This window comes from Alligator mississippiensis, chromosome 4, assembly GCF_030867095.1.
Source record: "Alligator mississippiensis isolate rAllMis1 chromosome 4, rAllMis1, whole genome shotgun sequence".
In the NCBI taxonomy this organism is placed as follows: domain Eukaryota; kingdom Metazoa; phylum Chordata; order Crocodylia; family Alligatoridae; genus Alligator; species Alligator mississippiensis.
The window spans coordinates 99,450,193-99,471,888 of NC_081827.1; the positions used below are offsets into that span (position 1 = coordinate 99,450,193).

The following is a 21,696-nucleotide window of genomic DNA, read 5'->3' on the forward strand; positions in this document are numbered from 1 at the left end:
TCTGCCCCCCAACCTGTATCACTGCACTGAATCTCTTCAAGTCTCTGCTATCACTTCCCTCTCCCACCTTTGGTCCATCCTGCCGCCTAGGTTAGGGACCCTAACCTGAGCAGAGACTTTCATGTGCCACCATAATATTTAATGTACTTCTGCAGTAAGATTCCTGCCTCCACAAGAACGGAACAGAAACAGCAGCATGATTTGGTTTAGTTTAACTTTATAAAAACATATGAAACACTCAAGAGAATAAACAACACCAGGAGCCTGTCTACCAACAGCAGAAGGCAGAGCTAACCTATTTAGAAAAATAATAAATATCTGAAATGAAAAGACAGCTTTAAAAATGCTCCCCTACTTCCTGATTTTCAGAACTTAAGTCAGGGGTGGAATCAACGGGGGTCGTGAGGCTGAAGGTAACAGTAAGGGGGCTCAAACAGAAGTTGTAGACCATGCTTGGCATGTATATGAAGAGATTTTCCTTACCATCCATTCACATACACCAAGGACATTTTGTTTTCTCAGGCAGACCAGAGCACTGCTAACTGCCTCCACTGCCTGCTCTTTGCCACAAGTGAAAGGTCTTTGCACTGAGTAAAGTGGTTTGGGCAAAACTGGTTTTTGCTTATAACAGAACATGCACCAAGGCAGCTTATTAAGAGCACTGAGACAGCAGTTATACAGAAGCTCTATGGGGAAGCAGAGTAGATGACTTCTGACGGTCTTGGAGGCCCCACTAACATTTCAAGCCTTGGAATTTGTTTGCCCATCCTGTGGAATGACACACTGCTACATGGTGCTGAGACAGTGAAGTCAGGCCAACCAGGCTTGGATCTAGCTCTGCGAGCCCTAGAGATTTCAAACCAGATTCCCAAGCTCTCCGATCCCCTAACGCTCGTCGCCCTTACTGTGTTCACTTCCTCCTCCTGCTGTGATTCTTCAGTTCCTCCAGCTCCTTCTCCATCAGATGGGATTCTGCTGTGGTCTCAGAGAGCTACAACCAAGCAAAAAGTGTAAGAATGGTCCATGCTTTCCCAGAGCGTAGTGTCTTTGCATAGCTAGTATTAGAGCAAGGAAAGTACCATCTGACTTAGGGCTGTCAAACTCATTTGCCTCTGCTAGCCACATCCAGCCCACAGGCCATGTATTTGATGCCCTTGATCTAACTCTTATCTATGGAATGCCTTTCACCAAGCAGGGTAACAAAGGACTCTACAGTCAGTGCAAGTAGAGATTGATCACCCACCCACTGCAGAAATGTTGCCAACACTTTTGGGGTGAAACAGCAGCCATGTCTGCAACATGCTATGCAAGACTCTAGAACAGGAGTGAGTAAAATGGCAGATCTGGCTGGCGGCCAGACTCCATTTCCCAGCGGCCCTTGCCTGCATTGCTGCAGCCAGTTTCCATGGAGACCCCAGCAGCAGTGGGGCTGCGACAGTGCGGGGCCAGGGTTTCCATGGAGACCAGTCCCAGCAGTGCTGACATGGCAGGTGGCTGGGCAGGGAGCTGTTCTGGGGCTGGGATCTTGTGGCAGTGACAGTGTGATCTGGAACTGGGGCAGAGCCATAATCCTGCCAGCACTGATAGGGCTGGTCTCCATGGAAACCCTGGCCCCATGCTGTCATGCCTCACCGCTGCTGGGGTCTCCCACAGGCTGGACTTTTCCTGCCCCTGCTCTAGAAGCAGCAAGGAACTTCTCCAAAGGGTACTTTGAATTCCATAACACACACTGTCCAAAGACCTCGCAGACATTAACAAATAAGCTGTTACCTACATGAGGAGAAATGGCATTCCCATTTTACGAACAGAGAACTGAAACACAGGTGGTTGGTTCACCAAGTTGTCAAGGTGACTCAGAAAGCTTACTCAGGGAAGCTGTGATCCCTGGGTTTAGCTGTATTTCAGTTCATAAAGAGCTTTTGCCTCCATTCTTATGAAGATCAAACAGAAGAGGAGCATAGTTACATTAGCTACCAGGAAGGCCTCAAGGAGCCTAAGATTTCTGGTGACCACAAATGGCCAGTGCTTTGGTTTCACTGATGGTACACAGACCAGTTGCAGAAAAATCAAATCTCAGAAAAGCAGAAATACACTAACAGGAGGGTAAATACTCTGGGTCGTGTACAGACATTCATTTTCTACCGGGAGAACTGCCTTACTTTGAGCAGAAACCAAAAGTGTACAAACACTCACACTTTTTCTCCCATGGAAGGAGAAAAATAAGTTAACTATAACCAGAAGGAAATTGGTCCTAGGAGAGTTTCTCCCAGACAAATGAATGTCTGTACACTTTCTTTTCTCCCAACTTAACTCCTCCTGGGGAACAGGAGGATTAGAGCCAATGGAAAGGCTCCTGTGCCTTCCCTAGGACTGGGGTCACCTCAGTCTGGAGAAGGTGCAGCAGGCAGCCGCTCCAGCCCCTCCCATAGACCGGCAGCCACTAACTGCTCCCTGTCAGGTTCTCCCACTCTGGGGACTCCAATGTGAAAAGTGGGCTAGGGGCTTTGTTCTGGGCCGGGAGCTTTGCTCCATGACTTCCCTCCCCCACAGACCAGACAGGGAAGAGGAGCAGCAGCTACTACTTCCCACCTCTTCTCCAAGCTGGGTAATCCCAGGTCCGAGGAATGATTTGGCTACTTCGTTACACTTCTTCTCTCCACTTCTAGACTAGTCCAGGAGAGGAAGGGAACACAGATGCACAGATCCAAGTAGCCACTGCTGTTCCCTTCCTTGTCCCCAAACTTGGCATTGCCTGACCTGAGGATGGGGTTGGAAGCTTTGGCCCAGTGCTCCCTCTGCTGTGCTCCTGGAGACCAAGTCAATAGTGAAGGAGATGTTTTCTGTCTGCTCCCCACACTGCAGTCTGGGGCAGGTGCAGTGAGTCTTCCCTGCTGCTCCACTCAAGGAAGGTGTGTGGGGTAGGGTGGGGGTGGGGGGAAGCAGGGAGGCACAATCTGAATGTCTGTACACTTCCTCTTCCATAAAGATTTCTACCTGTGGACATTTTCAGACATTTCCACCAGCAGAAATGAACACCAATTTGTGAGCTCTGTCTTCCCACATCATCCAGGTGCTCGGGTGGGGAGGGGGCAGCTCCTTTCTACTATGGTGTTCACAATTTTTCAGCTCTTCTGTTGAAAGGACCTTCTCTTTGGGAAAGTCAGTGTTCATGCTCATGATCACTCTAGTGCTTAGTTTCTCTCATACCAGGGTAGAGAAGAGAGGCTTACTCTCAAAGGGAGCAGGGTACACAGGCTGGTACCTGCCTTTTCTCCCAGAGCTCTTCACTTTGTTTCAAGAGCATTTCTGATTGCCACAGGGAGATGAATGTCAGTCAGGCCTTCCTATCCTCACCATGTCCAATAGGATGTCCACCTTCAGTCGCAGGAGATTGTTCTCTTCTTCCAGCTGCTGGTTCCGTTTGCGCAGGCGCTGTGTTTCCCTGTGATCTCCACTGCTGCCTCCCGATTCTAGGAGAGAAAGGGGCCAACATTGTGGTCATGAAGTTACTTCTGGACCACTCCAAAACTATAGCAGCAGGAGCTTCTCCCCACCTGCTATCCACTGGCCATTTTCAAACTTCAGGCTCTGCCCAGCCAGGTTCATGGTGGGAATGCCATAGTCCAAGCCCAGCTCTATCTCACGGGTCGATCGGTCCAGCTGTGAAAGAAAAGACAAACTTTGGCTTGAAGGGTTTCCCATTTTTTGTCTCCCTCACCCCCCTTGCAGCCTCATTTTTCTTAAAGCGACAGGTTTTATTGTGGAGGGTGCCAGATTAATAATCCCGAAGTCTGAAATCTCAATTTTTACCACCACCTAAACTGCTGCAGCCCCAGTTTCTCCCTCTGGCCTAGTCTACACTAACATTTTGGTAGCAGAACTTCAGTTCTTGCAGGCAAAACTTGGTGTGAGTTCACACCCAAAGCTCCCCTGTGGTGGCAGAACTGTCCTCTCTGCTGGCAGAGTTAAGCCACACCTGTTGAATTAAGTAAAGCTTTCTCACCATCTAGCAGGTAGCCAAGTGAGTGCACATGATCTTGGACCTTCAGACAATTACTGCAATCCATTCAGCACTGCTGGAAGTGCACAGGTCTTCACATGCTCTGGCAACGTGGTAGCTGCTGTCAGCTGCCAGACTTTCTGGCAGCAGAGGCAGATGTGTAGATAAGCTCTCTCTCACACAGACATACTTCAGTCTGAAAAAGGCCACCTCTAGGTACAGAAAAGGAGTTCATTCTCCATGAGCCATTCTGTCTCTGCTGCCAGTGTTAATGAAAGCACCTGTCTCAATGGGGTCTAGATTAAGAGCATGTTAGAAATTTCAGGTACCATGACTCTGGACTCCAAATGAGGTGAGGCACAATACCACTTATCTGACCTGAGACATAACATTTGACTTTCAGTGTCCAGTTGCCAGTAAGCATAGATGCCTGAACCATACCAGGAGAGAAACAATAAAGGTGCCACCCTGCCCCACCTTTCACCTAACTTCAAGCTTACATAGCTAACTACCTCTCTATGTAGGGAAGACATAAGGTGGTGGTTCTCAACCTTTTTAGACTTGAGCCCCGCCCCATCAGAAAAATGCCAGTTCTGAGATTTCAACTGTTTCTTGACTAAAGAAAAATAATAGAGCATTTTTCCCATTGCAGGGAACTCAGAGAGCCCACACCAGATCAGAATGAGCTTTGACACTGTGGATTCCTACTTGAAATCTCTGGGTTTATCTTGTGAACCAGGTGTAGGTGTTTGTACACCCAACAGTGCTCATACTGAACAATGCAGCACTCTTAAAAGATCTCCCAGCACCCTGGATAAGAATTAGTGGTGTAAGGGAAGAGGTGAGGGGTCTAACGCTTCTTCCACAATGATGGCATTAACTTGTCTCAGGCAAGTCAGCCCCTTGTTACCAAGCAGCCAGGAGGCAAGAGGAAAGACAGCCCGGAGCCCCAGCACTCACCGAGTGCAGGTTGGAGAGGGAGGCTGATTTCCGGGGGGGCGTCTTCTTCGGACTGAAAGTGTTCCCAAAGAGGGGCATGGTGGCCACCTGTTCCCTGAACAGGGAGGGAAGAGAAGACACAGTGAGCTCCCCACCCCGAGCACAGTCCCCTTGCCTCCTCCCCCAGGCCCTCAGCACAGCACCCCCACCCGGAGCACAGCCCCCCGCTTGGAGCACTGAGCCCCCACTTGCCCCCAGTACAGTTCCCATCCCTGCACAGCCCCCTGCCCCACTCCCTGCAGAGAAGGCAGAGGGTGGGGGCTGCGCTGGGAGTGTGGGGAGGAGACTACACTAGGGGTGGCTCTGATTTTCCTGAGAGTGTGTGTGGGCAGAGAGAGGCGGGGGGCCCATCAGCTGTGGCCAGGCAGAGGGCAGGGCAGGGCGACACCTCAGACACAGGCTAGCGGGGAGGTGTTGGCAGTGGTAGGCAGCCACCTGCTGTCCCAGGAGGGGTCCTGAAGCAGCACCGCACTGCCATCACCATGGGCAACAGCACCTGCCCCTTCCCACGGAGCCAAGTCGAGATCAGGGGCTCTCAACCAGAGCCCTGCCTGCGCTCCCCAGCCTCTGGGCTCCCACACACCCCAGGCAGGCAGTAGAGCCCGCTCCTGAGCCCAGTGGCTTCCTCTGGTCCAGCTCTGCCCACCCCAGCCCCCGTGCAGATGGTACACCCCAAAGCGGGCGGCTTCGCGCAATGGTACTGGGTACCGGACCCGGCAGCTGCACCCGGCTGAAAAGCACTGGAGGGCGGGGCCTGGCGCCGTCACGTGCCCTCACGCTGACAGGGGAGGGGGGTGGGGTGCAGAGCCACCCGCGGCGCGTGGGAGGAGCGGGGCTTGGGGTGTCGGGCGCTGCAGGCACTGGCCCTTTAAATAGAGAGCGAGGCTGATATGTTCGGGATCCCCCCGGGTCCTGCCAGGCCTCACCAAAGCCCAAAGCCGCAACCGTCCTCCACTCCAGCCCAGGCCTGCGCAGGCGCAGTCGCTCCGATTCCTTGAAACGCCAAGGAAGGCAGCGGCTAGGGAGTGGAATGTACCATCTCGAGGGAGGCGGCTAGGATCCTACCACTGTGCAGGGAGGAGTCCTGGAAACGGGGTAGGTCAAAGTCATTTTATATTCGGATAGACATGAAAATCTGCTTGCGCCCAAAGGGGCTCCTCACGAATGGGGCGGTTCGTGTGTATACGTGCTCACGATAGGCACCGCTATCAGATGCGATTCCCTCCCCCCACATTCCAGCTTGGTAGTGACTGGAACGGCTGAGAAAGGGACAGTTTTTAAGACACTGTACCATTAGTACGGATCCTGGGGGGGAGGGGGTATATGCTTAGCATGTTGGTCAGCTTCGTTCTCGTTCTAATGATTTACCACTTGGTTAATCCCCCCCTTCCACCGCATAATGGGAGCGGCCGCTCCTCCCCCAACCCGACCGTTGTGGCGAATGGTTCGCTCCGCTCGGTTGCCATGGGCACGGAGAGACGCCACGCGACTGGCAGGTATGAAGCCTGTCTGGAGACTCGCCACTGGGCGGGTATGGGCGGGGGTGCGCGCGCAGCCTGGGTCTCATCCCCGTGGGGGCCTCTAGCGTGGGTAGCAGAGGTGCCACGCGAGCTCCGTGAGCATCATGTCATAGGCAGAGAGGACGCGGGAGGGGGCGCTGCAGAGTCGCTCCCAAAGCCCTGAGAGACGTGACCTTTATCGCGGGATTGCCTGGGGGCAGCGCTGTCCCACGCGTCAGACTGGTGGCTGGCACGCAAGAAAACGGCAAACGGACCATAGAGGAAGTTGACAGTGGAACGTCTCCGGGGCTGGCTGGTGTCAGGCCCTGGTCTGAAGGTGCAGACGGTCTGCACCCGCTCCCCTGCCCGGGTATGTTGGCCCCTGCAGCATCAAGGGACCAGCTTCCTGATGTGAGGGGCCTTTAAACGGCATGGGTACATTAACGCCTTAAGGCACCCATGTGGGATCTCCATCCTCAGAGGGTTTTAAGACCCAGGTAGGCAAAGCCTTGACTGGGATGATCCAGTTGGGGATGGTCCTGCTTTGAGCAGGGGGTTGGACTACATCAGCGTTTCTGAACCCCTAGGTCACAAGAATATATGAAAGGGTCAGAAACAAACTTTAAAAATGGATCAGCAAATGGATTCTCCTTTAAAGGAGAAAAATGTGGGAAACCGTGGCTTTTCCCTTTTTCCCCTGCCCCACACACTGGGGGGGCTTGTTAACCAATAGCTCAAAATAGAGACCTTTGTAAGAGGGGACAAGGCAAAACACCACATTTATTGATTAAGTGCTTAGTACATACACATACCGTGATTTCTGTTCTGCACTGGTATACATTACCAGTCCCATTGGTGCTCGAGTCTACTTAGTGGCCAAACAAACTTTAAAAGTGGATCAACAAAATGGATTCTCCTTTAAAGGAGAAAAATGGGAAACCATGGCTGTTCTTGTGCAGGCTGGTGGAGATCCAGTCTGCAAGGGGCTGCTTGGGTCTCCCCTTGCCCCACACCCACCTCCTGCCCCACACATTGTGGGACTGGGGCCTTGGGGGTGACAGGAAGTGGGTCTGCAGTGAGGGGTGCTGAGTCGGGACTGGCCGTTGATGTTTACAAATGGGTCCTGGTACAAAAAAGGTAGAGAACCAGTGGAGTAGATGACGTCATTGGTGCAGACAGAAGAGGAACTACCTGTTACAGCTCATATAGCTTTGCAGGAAGCGCTCTGAGTTGCAGCGATCCCCCTGGACCGAGGCCATCCTGGGGGGTGGGCGGTGAATTGGGGCGACTGCCCCAAGCCCCGCACTTTGGGGGGACCCTGTGGAGCCAGGTGAAGCGACTGCAGCAGCTCCGTGCTGCCGTCGGTTTCACATCCGGCTACTTGGCACCCTCCCCCACCAAATCCGCTGCCAGCTTCCTCGCCTACGGAGGCAGGGTCCCACGCAGGCTGATTTGTCCCGGGCCCCACACCCTGCTCGGGTTGCCCCTGCCCTGGACCCAAACAGAAGTCAGGCCCTGGAGCTGGGGATTCCAGCTGCTTGCTGAAGCTTGGTCTCTAGCACTGCCACTCCCCCCTCCCGACCCCCACACTGTTTTTAGAAGGGGGGGGAGCAGAGGAAGATCGTTCTTGGGGTACCCTAGCTGGCACTTGGTTGGGGGGCTCCAGTCCACCTGCTCCACCCAGCACTCATTGAAAAAACCCCAAACCAAACTCTACTCCCTTCCCTCCCGTTCCTATTCTGAAAACATTGACACATTGGGAGCTCTGCAGACACAACTTACAGAACATGCTCCATTTTGGAGCGTGTTCATCTGAACCCTCGTGCAACGAGGGTTCAGATTTTCATGGAATTGGACCCTTTTAAAGTGGTCTGCAGCCATGCACTTCTGTTTGGTCATGACTGTAGACTGCTTTCGGGGGCCAGATCAGGCAAAAATAGTCACTTCTGTCTGCGCCCCTGAAGTCCCTTCCAGTCCTCATTGTCTATGATTGTATGACCATCTGGACTGGCCCAGCTTTTGGTTCTTCCCTCCTATCCCAATGCTTTCCGAAATCAAAGGGATCTTTGTTGATATATTCATACAAGACCTTTTGCTAGGGTTGGTTGTTGTTCATTTGCCAAAAGAAGGACTATGGGTTTTGCCTCCTATGCTAAAATGCTAACGTAGCCAGAGAACTTAATGTCAGCCTGGGACTCAGTGTTTCTTTTACCTTGTATCTTGTATTTCCTGTTTATTATATTTTCCTGTGTATAAAGCACTGCTGAATTATAATAAAGGGTTTGCCACAAAAATTATAAAAGTATAATAAGTACGTACAGCCAGAATGGCAGGGAAGGAATTGGTGGCATCCCAAAATAAGTCTCTGTCAGTCTCTTTGTTAAGTATTCTGGAAAGACCTGAGCTTACTGAGATCTCCTTTGGCCTAACACAGTCTAGCTGTTTCTGTTGTTTATGGTAAGAATCATCTACAGAGGATACTCTCCCCTGGGCTCCCCCAAAGTCCTGAGGTTTCCATATAAAGTAAGCTGTCTGTTGTACCTGGGTCAAAAAGAGAAATTCTAGTATGAACCCACTGTGAACAACATTCAATACTTCTCAAAGGGTGCTTGTTTTTAGAGGCAAAAAATAGTCAAACAACTAAAAATTTTTATCATGATTAGTTGCGCAATTAAAAAAATTAGTTACAATTAATCGAGATTTTAATCGTACAGTTAAATTCAAAATTATGCAGGTACTTTGTGTGGGTGTGGGGGAATCTGTGTATGGAGGGGGAATTTGTAAAGGTGCAGGGGGTTGTGGGTCTGTATGTGGGGTTTGGAGCCTGGGGAGTGGGGTAGCCTGCAAGGGGGTCTGGAGCCCAGGGAGGGGGGACCCCCTCATGCCCTGGCAGGATGCCTAATCTGAGCAGGGTCTCCACAGAGCTGCCCTCGGCCTGGATGTGCTCTCCTCCCCTCACTTCCTGCTGCAGCCATCCAGATTCTGCATCCTGCCAGGACCCACACAGAGCCACTGTGGTGGGGCAGCCTGGCACCCTTGGGCCCCACGGCTTGGGCTTGAGGCAGGTTGGGACTGCTAGAAGCTCTGGCACAAGCTGGTTCTGGGTTCATGGGTCCTCACCCATCCCTGGTCCAGGGCCCCAGTGAGCAGTAGCAATGGCAGCCCCGTGCCCTGAGCCCTGTGCCCCTGTGGAAAGAGCCGCTGCCATCAGACAGGGGCGAAATTCCTGCAGAGTGACCTCCTGCAGCCCTCGGCCTGCACCATGTTGCACACCTGGCCCCAGCCCAGCATCACTGGAGCTCATGCTACACCCAGTGCCATCACAGCATCAGGCAGAGCCACTGCTCTCCTCCCTGTGCTGTCTAGGGTCCTGCCAGGACCTGCACGGAGCCACTGGACCCACCGGGTACCAGCAGAAGCTTGTGCGGTGCAGGGAGGAGGGCAACAGCTCTGCCTAGCTTGGTGGTGGTGGCAGCACTGGGCGCAGCTAAGGCTCCAGTGGCACCAGGTTGGGGCTGGGCATGTGGCGTGGTGTGGGCTGGGGGCTGGGGAAGGTGGCTCTGCAGGAATCTCACCCCCACCCACCAGCTGCGGCTGCCTCCGCAGGGGTGCAGACCCACCATCACCACCACTCCCTGGGGGCCTGGACCGGGGATGCACAGGGACCCACAGATCTGGAGGCAACTGATGCCAGAGCTCCCAGGCAGTCCCAACCTGCCCCAAGCCCAAGCCATGGGGCCCAAGGGTGCCAGGCAGCCCTGCCATGGCCCAGTGCCAGCTTCCATGAACCCCTGGCACTGCCAGCCCAGCTGCTCGGGGCCCTGAATGGGGGGTGGGTGTGTAGGTGTGCCCCCCTCCTCCACCTTCCTGCTGCAGCTGCCTGGAGCCTGTGCCCGGGCTGCCATATGGCTCCTCTGCACTGCCACCGCTGCCCCAGAGGCAGCCCAGATGCAGCTGTGACGGTAGTGGGGCAGGACAGCCCAGGCACAGGCTCCAAATCATGTGTGTGATTAACAGGTTAAAAAAATAACATGTTAATTGGTTCTTTCCTTAACTGCACACTTTAATGGTGATTAATTGATAACCCTAATTTTTAATGGAAATGCTTTGTCTATTTCCCCTTTGCTAGGAATTAGTTGGTATTTAGCACTGGAAAAATGGCTAACCACGCTGCATCAATGACCTCATTTGGAGAATTCCTGGGGATATTGCCTTTGAAGCATGCAGAGGAGACTGACACCAGCCAGCAGGGCCTGGATGAAAAACCTTCAAATATCTTTTGCCAGTATAGTGGACAGCAGACACTAGATGGTCACACACTTCTTTTCCTTGCTTACGTAGACTGAGCTATAGACTCAGGAAAGTGCCTGCCATCAGCTTACCATCTACTACATCTAGGCCTCTCTCACCACCCTTCTACCCCTTTTGATTTTTGACAAAAACTGGAAAATGGGAAAAAGCCTGACTTGATCAAAATCATTCATGTTCTGCCCATGAATTCCTGGAATATTCCCTGAGATTTTGAAATAGACTGCGTGGTTTTAAAAAAAAATCATGCAACATATATCCAATGTCTATATTTTGTCCATGACTTCTAGTATCCAGGAGGTAGATGAAGTGGCGTTCATAGGCTCATCACTGGGAAGTGTTTTATAAGCTTCCTTGAGGATCAGGACTGAGAGATTGGAGAGAGTGATTTTCTTGTGAGAAATGTGCCCCCACAAGTAATTAGGTATTCTTGCCTTTGATAGATTTCCAGTGTGTGTTCATTCTGGTGTGCAGTTGTTGTTTGGTCTCTCCTATGTATTTTCCATCTGGGCATTTTGTGCATTGGATGAGATATATTACATTTCTGGAGGCGCAGCTGTAAGATCTGGAAATCATTGGATTTATGACACATTATAACCTGCCTGACATCTGACTCCCCAGGTACTTCTCCACTATTCATCCCCCCCCCCGCACCACCCAGCCTGTCTCTCACCCACTGACTCCTCAGTCTACATTTTCACTGACTGCCTATCTTGTATGCATACCAGCCAAGCCTCTGGCTTCTTTACTTTTCATTCCATCCAGGAAGAGCACACACCAACTGCTGAAACTTCCTTAGCCTGACGAAGGGTTTTTGAACCCAAAAGCTTGCTTAAAAATTGTTTTCCAACTATTTAAGCTGGTCTAATAAAAGATATCAGATTCACCCAAAGCACCTTGTCTGCCTATGTCCTTAGACCAACACGGCTACAATCTATACCCCTGTAAGGTGTTAGTGGGGCTTTCCTGAAAGGTTTGGAGTATGGAGTTACTGGATAACAGGACAGGGTGATTGGGGAACAAGAGAGAACATGATAAAAATAGAAAAGAAATACAAGGGAGGAAAAGTAAATTAAGAGAAAAAAGAGTAGTAGCAGAATTTTTGTGTAGTTTATTATGCTATTAATACTCTCCAAAGAGGTTCCTTAACATACCTTCGTTCTCAGAGTGCCTCATTGGCAGCATGCAGGAAGTGAACAAGAAAATCGCTCGTTTTGAATTGAATTTGAAAAGATACCATGGTATTGGCCTGGTGAGTAGAGATCACACAGCAAGGAAAAGCATGGGCACAGAAGTATCTCCTGATGCAACGTTAGGCAATTCATGATTCTATCAGGGTAGGTACTTCAGAAATCATAGGGTCCTGGTCCTTTTTGGGAGAATCCAGGTACTGGAAATTAATAATGTACCGTATTAAAGGTGATAAAGAAATTAGTGGAAGGATACTGCAAAATTAGAGCAGTCTTGCAATTCCAAGTGGGGATGTAGTGAATATACTAATTGTGTGTTTTAGAGAGAAGAGAATGAAAGAACAATTGTAAGGAATAAAATACAAAAAGGAGCTGCAGAAAATTAAAAAATAGAGTTAATTGATTGTAGAATTATATTGTTTGAAAACTTAAAACATGGAAGCTCAAGTAGCTGCTGAAAGTGTTACAGAACCTTTTGTTCCTAAACTCCATAACTTTGAAAGGAATGAGGTCCTTTCACCCATCACCATATTTTGTGTGTTGTTGTTGTTGTCGTTGAAGGTGCTCGAAGATTTGGAGTCATCAAAGCCACACTCAATACAGAAGAGCTTCAGAAGAGAGAAAAAACACTACCAGGCAGCCACGGACAGAGGCATACATGTTTTATATGCACATAGTTTGGGCATCATTGCTGGGTAGATGAGTACATAAGGAGCTCCAGATTAGACTATTTTCTGCCAGTTAATACTGGGTATACTCATATTTGCCTTCCCAGTGGAGTCTCAAATTAGAACATTTTCTGTTGGGATTATCCAGACTGGGGTATAAAACCCACCAATATCTTGAGCAGCACTCAGTATTGTCTTGCACTTGGGATATCAAAAAAACGAATTTGTCATACGTTTGAAAGATTCTGAATGTACCAGTAGTTCATCTTTTCACATCCTGGATATAGCTCTGGGTTCTTGACTGGGACTTTGAAACAAAGTTTACTTTGCTTGCAGAGAATTCATCCCAAGTTTTGAGTCCAGTGAATCTCTTGGAAGAGGTGTGGGGAATTTAGGCCCTGGTCTTCCAAATATTTATACCCATGCTTAACTTGAAGCCCATGAAAAGTCCTATTAGGTTCACTGGGGCTGTTCAGGGACATACGTGTCTGCAGATTTAAGACCACAGTGAATACTGGGTGGATAGCTTGACGGTGTGGACTCGAGCGGTAAAATTGATGAGAACATAACTAACCAGCAAATCTCACTGATTTGGTTTAAGGAGCCCTCAGAAACCTGGAATACAAATGAAGTGTGATTGTGCTACAAAGAGCAGAAGATTTTGATGGATTTATTTTTCAGTTGGTGTTTGTGGCACACATCATTGCAGTAACTGAGCACCTTGGTAGGGAAATAGTTGTTGTTGGGGAGACTGAGGCAATGTGCATTCAGGTGACCTGTCACAATTCACACAGGTTGCCATTTATAGAACTCAAATTTCCTAGTCACAAGACCATCCTTTCTTTAAGTTAAGGAAAGGTAATTTCCCCTAAACATAATATTTCTCATTTGATATATAACCATGATATCACCTTTGCTATTTTTACTTCTTTGAGATGATCCCTTATTTGATATCTTGCAGTAGCGAGATACACTGTGTTCCTTTTCACCTCTGTGTTCCAAAGTCAGTTACAAGACATCATAGAACAAAAAGCGGGAGCATGTTGCCTCATGTCCAGTTCAGCTGACATGCTCTCTGGTTGTGTTGCTTTGGCATCAGTCCCTCAGTATTCCCATTCTTCTTTCTTCTTGCTATAGACAAAGACAGGAAGGAGTCTCAAGCCTTTGTACACAAACACAAGCATTCTGTACCTACAGTGGATGTTGACTTGCTGCCTCAGACCAAGGCCACCCATAAGAAGGTAAAATCACTTCTGTGAAGGGCTATATTGCAGGGCAAGAGCCAAAAGCTGGTTCCCTTGACTGGTGGGATCATAAAAGAAACAGGTGATGTTTCTTTAAAGTATTTCTGGAATTGGTATACTGGAGTATAGGAATTGCCATATAGTATCAGGTAACTGGCCTGTCTGGTCCACTGTCCCATCTTCTACCAAACTGGAGCAGACCATGTGTCCATCCATTCTTGTACAGTGTTTTGTTTCATACTAGTTCCATAGGATAGTTGTAACTTATGCTATGTAAATGGGTTTTTTTATTCTAAATTTTTCTGTGTTTTAATTTTACAAGTCTGTCTTATGTCCTGTTGTAGGCCTGAGAGGATGAGGATGTCACCTAGGCTCGTCATCATTTTGGACCCTTCAGTCAGATCATTTCTAACTTTTCCTTTTCAGTCAACTAATCTCGGTTCTGGCTTCTCATGCATAAATCCTACCCTCTTGTCACTATTGTTTCTGGCCTCTTTCCCAGAACCTGTTTCCAATAATGGCTTGGCAGTCACGGAGCCAAGAGGTTCAGGTTCTATATAACAGCCCGGATCTCCTCTTCCCCAAGTCTGTGAAAGGCAGGGGCATTCACACAGGCAAAAGAGACAGTGCCTAGCATTAAGATCACAGCATGCTTTACTTATTCCTTTCCTTTTGTTTTACCTTCTCCTGGGCATCAGATGGCAGGACCGGTGATTCTTAGCATTTTTCAAGCTATGATCTGACACTCAGCCATTTGCAACCAATCTACCAGGAGTGAAACTTTAGGTTCTTTTGCATGTTCTAGTGATGTCTGGGAGATACTGTGATAATCGGCACAATACTTGGGACCTGATCTTACTGGCATAGAAGTCAATGGCAAAACTCCCATTGGGTGCAGTAGGACAGGACTGTAAGAACTTTAAGGGCGCGTCCAGATGAGCATGGGTGTGGGTGGGTGAGGGGTGGCAGGGGAATGTGGGGGTGGGTGGAGTTGGAAAGTGGCAGGGAGGATGTCCCTGGGGCTGTGGGGGGGTGAGGACCTGGCCCAGATACCTGAGGCTCACTAGTCCGGCTTTACACTGGAGCAGGTCGCAAGGCTCTGGGAGGCGCACACAGGAGCTGCGCCTTCTGGAGCCCTGTGACCTGCTCTGGTGCAAAGCTGGACTAACCAGCCACATGGGGCTGGGACAGGTCCTCACCCCTCCCACCCTCCCCACACCCCCGCAGGCATGGGGCAGAGGTGGGAGCCAGCCCTGGGGCCTGGCCCATGCTGACAGGACCGTCCTGCCACCTGGCTGGCCCTCCCTATAGTGGCAGGACCTGGCCTGGTGTGCAGAGACCTCGTGGAGCAGAGCCGGGTCCTGCCAGCCCTGAGGCTGCTCGTGCCGCCTGGCTGCCAGGCGTCACGAGCAGCCCCAAGGCTGGCAGGACCCAGCTCGGCTCCATGTGGTCCCCGCACATCGGGCCAGGCCGGGGAGCATGAGTTGTCCAGGGACCATGCAGCTCATGGTGCCTGGCCCGGACCAGCATGCAGGGACCGTGCAGAGCCAAGCTGCGTCCTGCTGGCCCCAGCTGGCTCATGCTCCCCAACCCGGCACGCGAGGACCCCACAGAGCCGAGCCGGGTCCTGCCGGCCCTGGAGCTGCTCATGCCACCACACGAGCAGCCCCAGGGCCAGCAGGACCTGGCTCAGCTCCATGTGGTCCCCGCATGCTGGGCCAGGTACTGCCACTATAGGAAGGACCTGGCTGGGTGGCAGGACCCGGCGCGGCACGCGGGAACTGCATGCCGCACCGGATCCTGTCAGCATGGGCCAGGCCCCAGAGCCAGCTCCCACCTCTGCCCCCTGTGCCTGCGGGGGGGGGTGAGGACCTGGTCCAGCCCCATGTGGCTCGCTAGTCCGGCTTTGCACCGGAGTGGGTCACAGGGCTCCGGGAGGCGCAGCTCCTGTGTGCGCCTCCTGGAGCCATGCAACGCACTTCAGTGCAAAGCCGGACTAGTGAGCTGCAGGGATCTGGGCCCAGCCTGGCCAGACTGCAGAGGGGCCTCAGGACCAGGCTGGGCCTGGGACGTGGTCCCCGCATGCCGCACTGGGTCCTGTCAGCATGGGCCCAGCCTGACTGGGCTGGAGAGGGGGCCCAGGACCTGGCTGGGCCTGGCACTTGGTCATTATGTGCCACGCCAGGTCCTGCTACCACAAGACCAGCCCAGTTGGCCAGCAAGAGCAGCCCCAGGGTGGGCAGGACCAGGCTGGGCTCAGCACATGGTCCCCCCGCTGCTGCTGTTAAAGGTTAGTTACGGGCCCTGGGCAGGGGGGCTGGAGCCCTCCAGGGTGGAGCTGGGACCCTGGGGGAGATAGGGGCTGTGGCCCTCCAGGGGGGAGCTGGGACCCTGGGTGGGGGGGGCCCCCAGGGTGCCTGAGATCCTGGGCAGGGGGGCTGGGGCCCTGTGGGGGATAGGGGCTGTGGCCCTCCAGCGGGGAGCTGGGACCCTGGTCGGTGAGGGGCATTCCATGTGCTTGGGGGGGCCTGCACCCTGTTGGGGCCAGGGAACCCACCCCTCCTGAGCAGCCCCCACACAAGGTCCCCCACACCCACAGTGCCCCCAGCAATTGCCCCACTCCTACCCACAGACCAACCCACATCCCTCCACATCCACCCACCCACCTTTCCCCACACCCCTTCTCACCCTCTTTCTTCAAACACCACATCCCCTCATCACACACCCATCATATATAAAGAAAACCAAAAGTACACATCAACACATATAGGTATTTAGAATTTTTTTTTCATGATGATAGGGACACTGGTAGGCTTCCAAATTGCTTTAACATTGTATATATACCAATAAAGCATTACCCAACTTCTCTCTCTCTCTCTCTCTCTCTCTCTCTCTCTCGATGTGTGTGTGTGTGTGTGTGTGTGTGTGTGTGTGTGTGTGTGTGTGTGTGTAGAGTGTTTTTTTGTTTTAAATGTGGAGGAACATGGATTTTGGGGTATTTTTAAAAATGGATTTGGGATGCTGCTGCAGCAGTCCAGCTGGCACAAGGGGTAGGGTCCCCCGATATCAATTGGCTGGGCCCCAGAAGCTCCAGAGAGTGAGTAGCCCTGAGCTGCTTGCCAGGGCAGCTTTTTGTATGGATGGGGCCAGGACAGGGCAGCTTTTTATACTGCTGGGGACAGCACAGGTGCTGGCCCTGGGCTCTAGCTCTCCCTGGCTGCAGATCCGGGAGGAGCCAGGCAGGGTTATTTTGCCCCAAGTGGCACAGTTTGCTCCACACCAAAGTGCATGTCCGAGCATGTGCGCTGAGGCAAAAAGCCCCAGCTCAAATTTGCACTGCTTCTATTTGAGCTGCTGCAAGCGCACATGCTTGCATGTGTGGACATACCCTAAGTGGCTAAAGAAATTGACTTCATTGGAGACAATGGAAGAAAATGGGTTGGTGATGCTGCAGTTTTCTCCCTCACACACACATGCACACTCAGTCTCTCTCTCTCTCTCTCTCTCTCCCTGTTGGGGTCACATGACCCACAGGTTCAGCACTGCAGCAGTAGTTCATGGACCAGCTAATTCCAGAAGCTTTATGCTCAAAACAGAAAACATCAAACTGGAGGATTTGCTGAGATTCATTACAGTATCTGTTTTTCTGTTTGTACTGTTCCTTTCCCTTCTCTTCCTCTCTTTGTCCAAAGAGTATGTCAGAAAAGGACAAGCTGGTGGAACTGTATCAATACCCAGGGTATAATGAGCATGAACCAACAGCACTGCCTAATGAGACAAATCTAGCTGAAGTAGTGGAGAAAGTTGTGTGTGCCCAGAGAAAGCCAGCAAGCGGAAAGGTACCCTACTTACTCTCAGAGGGCAAGTATGTTTCCATGCCATGGTTGTAAATTCATACAGGTGAACATCTGAGTATATGTGCCTGATGGTTTTGTGGATGGATAGGTATACTTATATGTGTTGTGTGAATATTAGCATTTGTTTGTGAATATGACCATTTCGAGGGCTGTGCAAATAAAGGATTCAAAGGTTCTGTTGCCCTGTGGGGTCAGGCCAACTCTCAGGATCTCAATATTGCACTGTTAGACAGGAGGGTGCAATTGCACATATACAATTGCACATATACAAACACACAAATCAATTAGGTGCGCACACACACACACACACACACACACACACACACACACACACACACACACACACACACTACCGACTCAGGCACATACACATCCAAACCAGCCTAGGCACATGCATACCTATCACCAATTCAAGCACATACACTATACACCCCAAAAGTTAGACAAAAATCAGTTGTCCATACCCACACACTCAGTACACATACATAAATCACTAATTCATATATCATGCACACAATGACATATATATATATATATATATACACACACACACACACACACACACTCAGGACTTTAGGAGGGTGGATTTCAATGAGGTAAGAAGAATAGTTGGGGAAGTACTGAGGTCCCGGAGGGGAGGGGAGCCAGGTGTCTAAGAAGAATGGTCATTCCTTAAGGAGATGAACCTCCATGCCCAAAGGGAGGTAATCCCAACTAGGATCAAAGGGGGCAAGAGGGCGCAAAAGCCCCCATGGCTCACCAAAAGCATACGGGAACGTCTCCTAGCTAAAACGGAGGTATACACCCAGTGGAAGGGAGGGGCCATCACCAGGGAGGACTATACCTCGGTTGCTCGGGGCTGCAGGGGGGTAGTCAGGAAGGCCAAGGCGGAGATGGAACTGGGACTAGCTACCTGGATCAAGGACAACAAGAAGTCCTTTTTTAAATACATAGCGGGCAAAAAGAAGGTACCGGGTAACGTGGGGCCTCTGCAAGACATGCTAGGAAATCTGGTTGTCGCACCAGACAACAAGGCTAACCTATTTAACGATTTCTTTGCCTCCATTTTCCTGAGCAGGGACCAGATCAGCCCATCCACCGAGACCCCCTCAGGCCCCGGGGTAGACGCACCCAGGCCTAGGGTCAGTGAGGATCTAGTCAGGGAACTTCTGGAGGGACCAGAAACCTGGTTGCTCAGGGGAAAAGGAAAAGGCAGTGGGGATAAGACAGTGGCAAAGAAACAGCGGGGTTGGAGGCAGAGAGGAGCTCATCAAAGATGTTGGAGGTGGCAGTGAGCCAGAAGCAGGAGAGGGAAAAATGAGACAGGAGTTAGAGGGGCGAGGAGCAGAGATTGGAGTAGGGCCAAACCATAGTAAAGCAAAACCCAACTTAGGGGTCCAAATACCAGTTTTATTAAACAGACAGCACACTACACAGCCACATGAACTTATTGGTTCTCACACACACACACACACGCATGCACACACGCATGCACACACTCACAATGGCAGCAGGAGAAAGACTCAGTGGAAGGGTTGAAGTCCAGGTGGGGAAGAGAAGCAGAGTCCAAGTTCTTGGTTGAAGAGAGGGTGGGGAGTGATAGCTACCTATTCAAGCTGGAAAGGGGTCTTTGTCCAGTAGGTGTTGTCCAGAGGGGGGTCACTGGCAGTGCCTCTGGGTGGATAGGTGGTGTGGCATGGTGCTGGTCCAGATGGAGAGGGCGTCCCAAGGAGTCAGTCTTCACTACCCCTTTCATGGGACAGACTACCTCTGATCTCCTATGGGAAGAGCCTGTCCAGGCAAGGTCAGTCCTGTTCCAGAGGGCTCCAGGTGTTCTTACTGAGCATGTGCAGCCTGGCACAGTGGTGGGTTGCCTCATCTTTTGTTTCTTGAATGCTGAGGGTGATTCTAAGGGCTGGGTCTTTGGTCCAGGTATTGGTGTTGATGATTCGGTCATTCAGAGGGAGCTATTTTTAAACCTGCCATTGTCTCTCAAGCACCCTTATTCATCCCCATTCATTCAGGAACCAAGTTACATAGGTGGGGCAGGTGTGAGTCATGGGTTACACAACTGGGCCTGAGGACAGGATAGAGACTTGACAAACAAAATGGAAACTTGTCATGACTTATGATAACTTACATATGTAGGCCTAGATCATACAGTATCAGTAAAACAGTAATATAGAACAGTAAAAATCAATATAAACATAATAATTATACAATATAAAGGAGAAAAAACAAAACAAATACAACTTGCTACCAAAATAAAATGCTGAAGCTTATCCTGTGTCTTAGCTCACTTATACTTATCTATTGGGAATAGAGGGAGAGAAAAAGTCAGAAATGGTTGGGGAAGGGGAGGGAATGTATTTTAAAATAAATTTAAAAAAGAAAAACTGGGGGTTTTGCTACAGTTCTTCAAGGAGTATTCCCCAGTGGAGGCTGAGAAAACAAGGTGTGGAGTGGGTGAATGTCAGAGTGACTTGTTCCAAAAGTCTTTTTTTCCACCTGCTGGATCTTACAGTTTCATTTTTTTTTGCCAGATTCGCTTTCCTCAAAAGAAGCTACGGATGTTCCTCACAGCTCCACTCTCCCAGGCTGTTTTGCTGGATAGCTTCTGGTGGTTCTTTCTCCAATTGTATCAGGTGAGGAAAAGACCAGGACAAGGGCTGGCTAATGTAGCTGGCATTCCTCCTAATATTTCACACTGTCTCACTGAATAAAGGATTGAGATTCCTTAGAAGAATATTGAAAACAATTTAGACACTTCACTACTGTAATGCAAAGTAGCACATCCTGTCTTTCCCTTCTAGGGTAATGAATACCTACGCCCACTACTGCCAGTACCCTGTGACACAAAGGAAGGTTTCTCTCTCCCATTGAAACAGTGTTTTTGGTTCATAAAACCCCAAAATCCCCCAGGAAGAATTTTCCTATCACAGCCGCTGCATAAGACAACTGGACACTGCCCAACGAAAGTTTCTCTGGAAGTCCAAGTATAGAGGTGTACCAAGGCAGAGCAGGAGATGAAGCTGTGCTATAGAGCAGCATGGCATTCTGGAGCAGCTCCAAATTGTGGAGCTGTCTGTGGATATAGCTTCAGAGTAGCTGCCAAAACCTGGAGCACCCCTTTGGGCTCTTCGTAGTCCATGAACAAGCCTAGAATCATGAGCACAAACAGACTGATTGCCATCTTTACCCCTTTAGGATGGTTAGGAAGTGCTCAGTGTTCAGCCATCACAGGGCTGAGACCCAGCAGCAGGTAGTTAGCAGTCAAGAGTCTGCCTGGCTGCAAACCTGGGGGCTAGTTGTAATTGGTCAGTAAATGAGGGTAGGGCTACAAAGAGAGTTAAGAGCTTCCACGGGGAGAGAGCAAGGAGAAAAGGGGAGAGCAAGGACATGGTAGTGGTGCCTGGAGTTGAAACACAGAGCCTGTTTCACTCCTTCTAAGGTCTGAAGAAAGACCACAGATTTGGGATTTGTTTGTTGTTTGCTTGGTTTGTTGTTTTCTCATATTGCGGGGAAAATTTTTTCCAACCTAAAACGGTCTGGAAACCTTGGACATGGTGCTAACTGGCCATAATAAGCAATCTGGGTGAGTGACCCTCTTACAAGGCCCCTTTGCCTTCTGGGTTATTTCAGTGGAGGCATTGTACCATTGCTGTTTCACATGTGCAGTGCCAGACTATTATGCTTTTAGTCACACAAGTACAAATGTGGAATAATTCCATTGACTGGAGTCAGTAGAGTCAGTGCAGATTTATGCTTTTGTTACTGAGAGAGCCTGTGGTACAATGTTTACTGTTGCTTGCAATTCATTAAACTCATGGAGAAGCTAAATTAAAGAAGTTAAACTGTATCGGGAATCTTTTTTTGCTCAATAGCACTGCTTACAGGCCCAGTGAGACACCTTGTGGGTAGTCTGTCATGT

The 21,696-nt window shown here is 50.4% G+C and overlaps 2 protein-coding genes across 6 annotated transcripts in view; one reads left to right on the forward strand and one right to left on the reverse strand.

The window, feature by feature from the left end:
- Positions 1–200: 200 nt before the first annotated feature.
- CBY1 (chibby 1, beta catenin antagonist) lies at positions 201–6,005 on the reverse strand. The gene is made up of 5 exons (XM_014606807.3): positions 5,926–6,005; positions 4,961–5,054; positions 3,555–3,660; positions 3,355–3,470; positions 201–991 (listed from the first exon to the last, which is right to left on the reverse strand). Exons 2-5 carry the CDS (start codon positions 5,036–5,038, stop codon positions 911–913), a joined length of 381 nt encoding a protein of 126 aa, XP_014462293.1. The 5' UTR covers positions 5,039–5,054; positions 5,926–6,005; the 3' UTR covers positions 201–910.
- A 5-nt stretch (positions 6,006–6,010) lies between these two features.
- FAM227A (family with sequence similarity 227 member A) overlaps positions 6,011–21,696 on the forward strand; it is a 33,931-nt gene continuing 18,245 nt past the window's right edge. Inside the window, exons 1-7 of one of the 5 annotated variants that reach the window (XM_059726397.1) lie at positions 6,011–6,094; positions 10,628–10,770; positions 11,973–12,058; positions 12,558–12,648; positions 13,802–13,905; positions 17,601–17,747; positions 20,309–20,410. In XM_059726397.1, coding sequence (XP_059582380.1) covers positions 10,656–10,770; positions 11,973–12,058; positions 12,558–12,648; positions 13,802–13,905; positions 17,601–17,747; positions 20,309–20,410 — 645 coding nt within the window. In that variant the 5' untranslated portion in view covers positions 6,011–6,094; positions 10,628–10,655. Of the gene's footprint in view, positions 6,095–6,152; positions 6,496–6,575; positions 6,869–6,896; positions 6,996–10,627; positions 10,771–11,972; positions 12,059–12,557; positions 12,649–13,801; positions 13,906–17,600; positions 17,748–20,308; positions 20,411–21,696 lie in introns of those variants that run through there. The other 4 variants (XM_059726398.1, XM_059726399.1, XM_059726400.1 and 1 more) reach the window with 4 other exon arrangements.

Excerpts from the sequence above, each read along its gene's own strand:
- CBY1 (XM_014606807.3), bottom strand. The coding sequence starts at position 5,038 with ATGCCCCTCTTTGGGAACACTTTCAGTCCGAAGAAGACGCCCCCCCGG. Across the intron at positions 3,661-4,960 it reads CCCTCTCCAACCTGCACTCG|CTGGACCGATCGACCCGTGA; the intron begins GTGAGTGCTGGG and ends TTTCTTTCACAG. Across the intron at positions 992-3,354 it reads TGGACATCCTATTGGACATG|CTCTCTGAGACCACAGCAGA; the intron begins GTGAGGATAGGA and ends GCTTGGTTGTAG.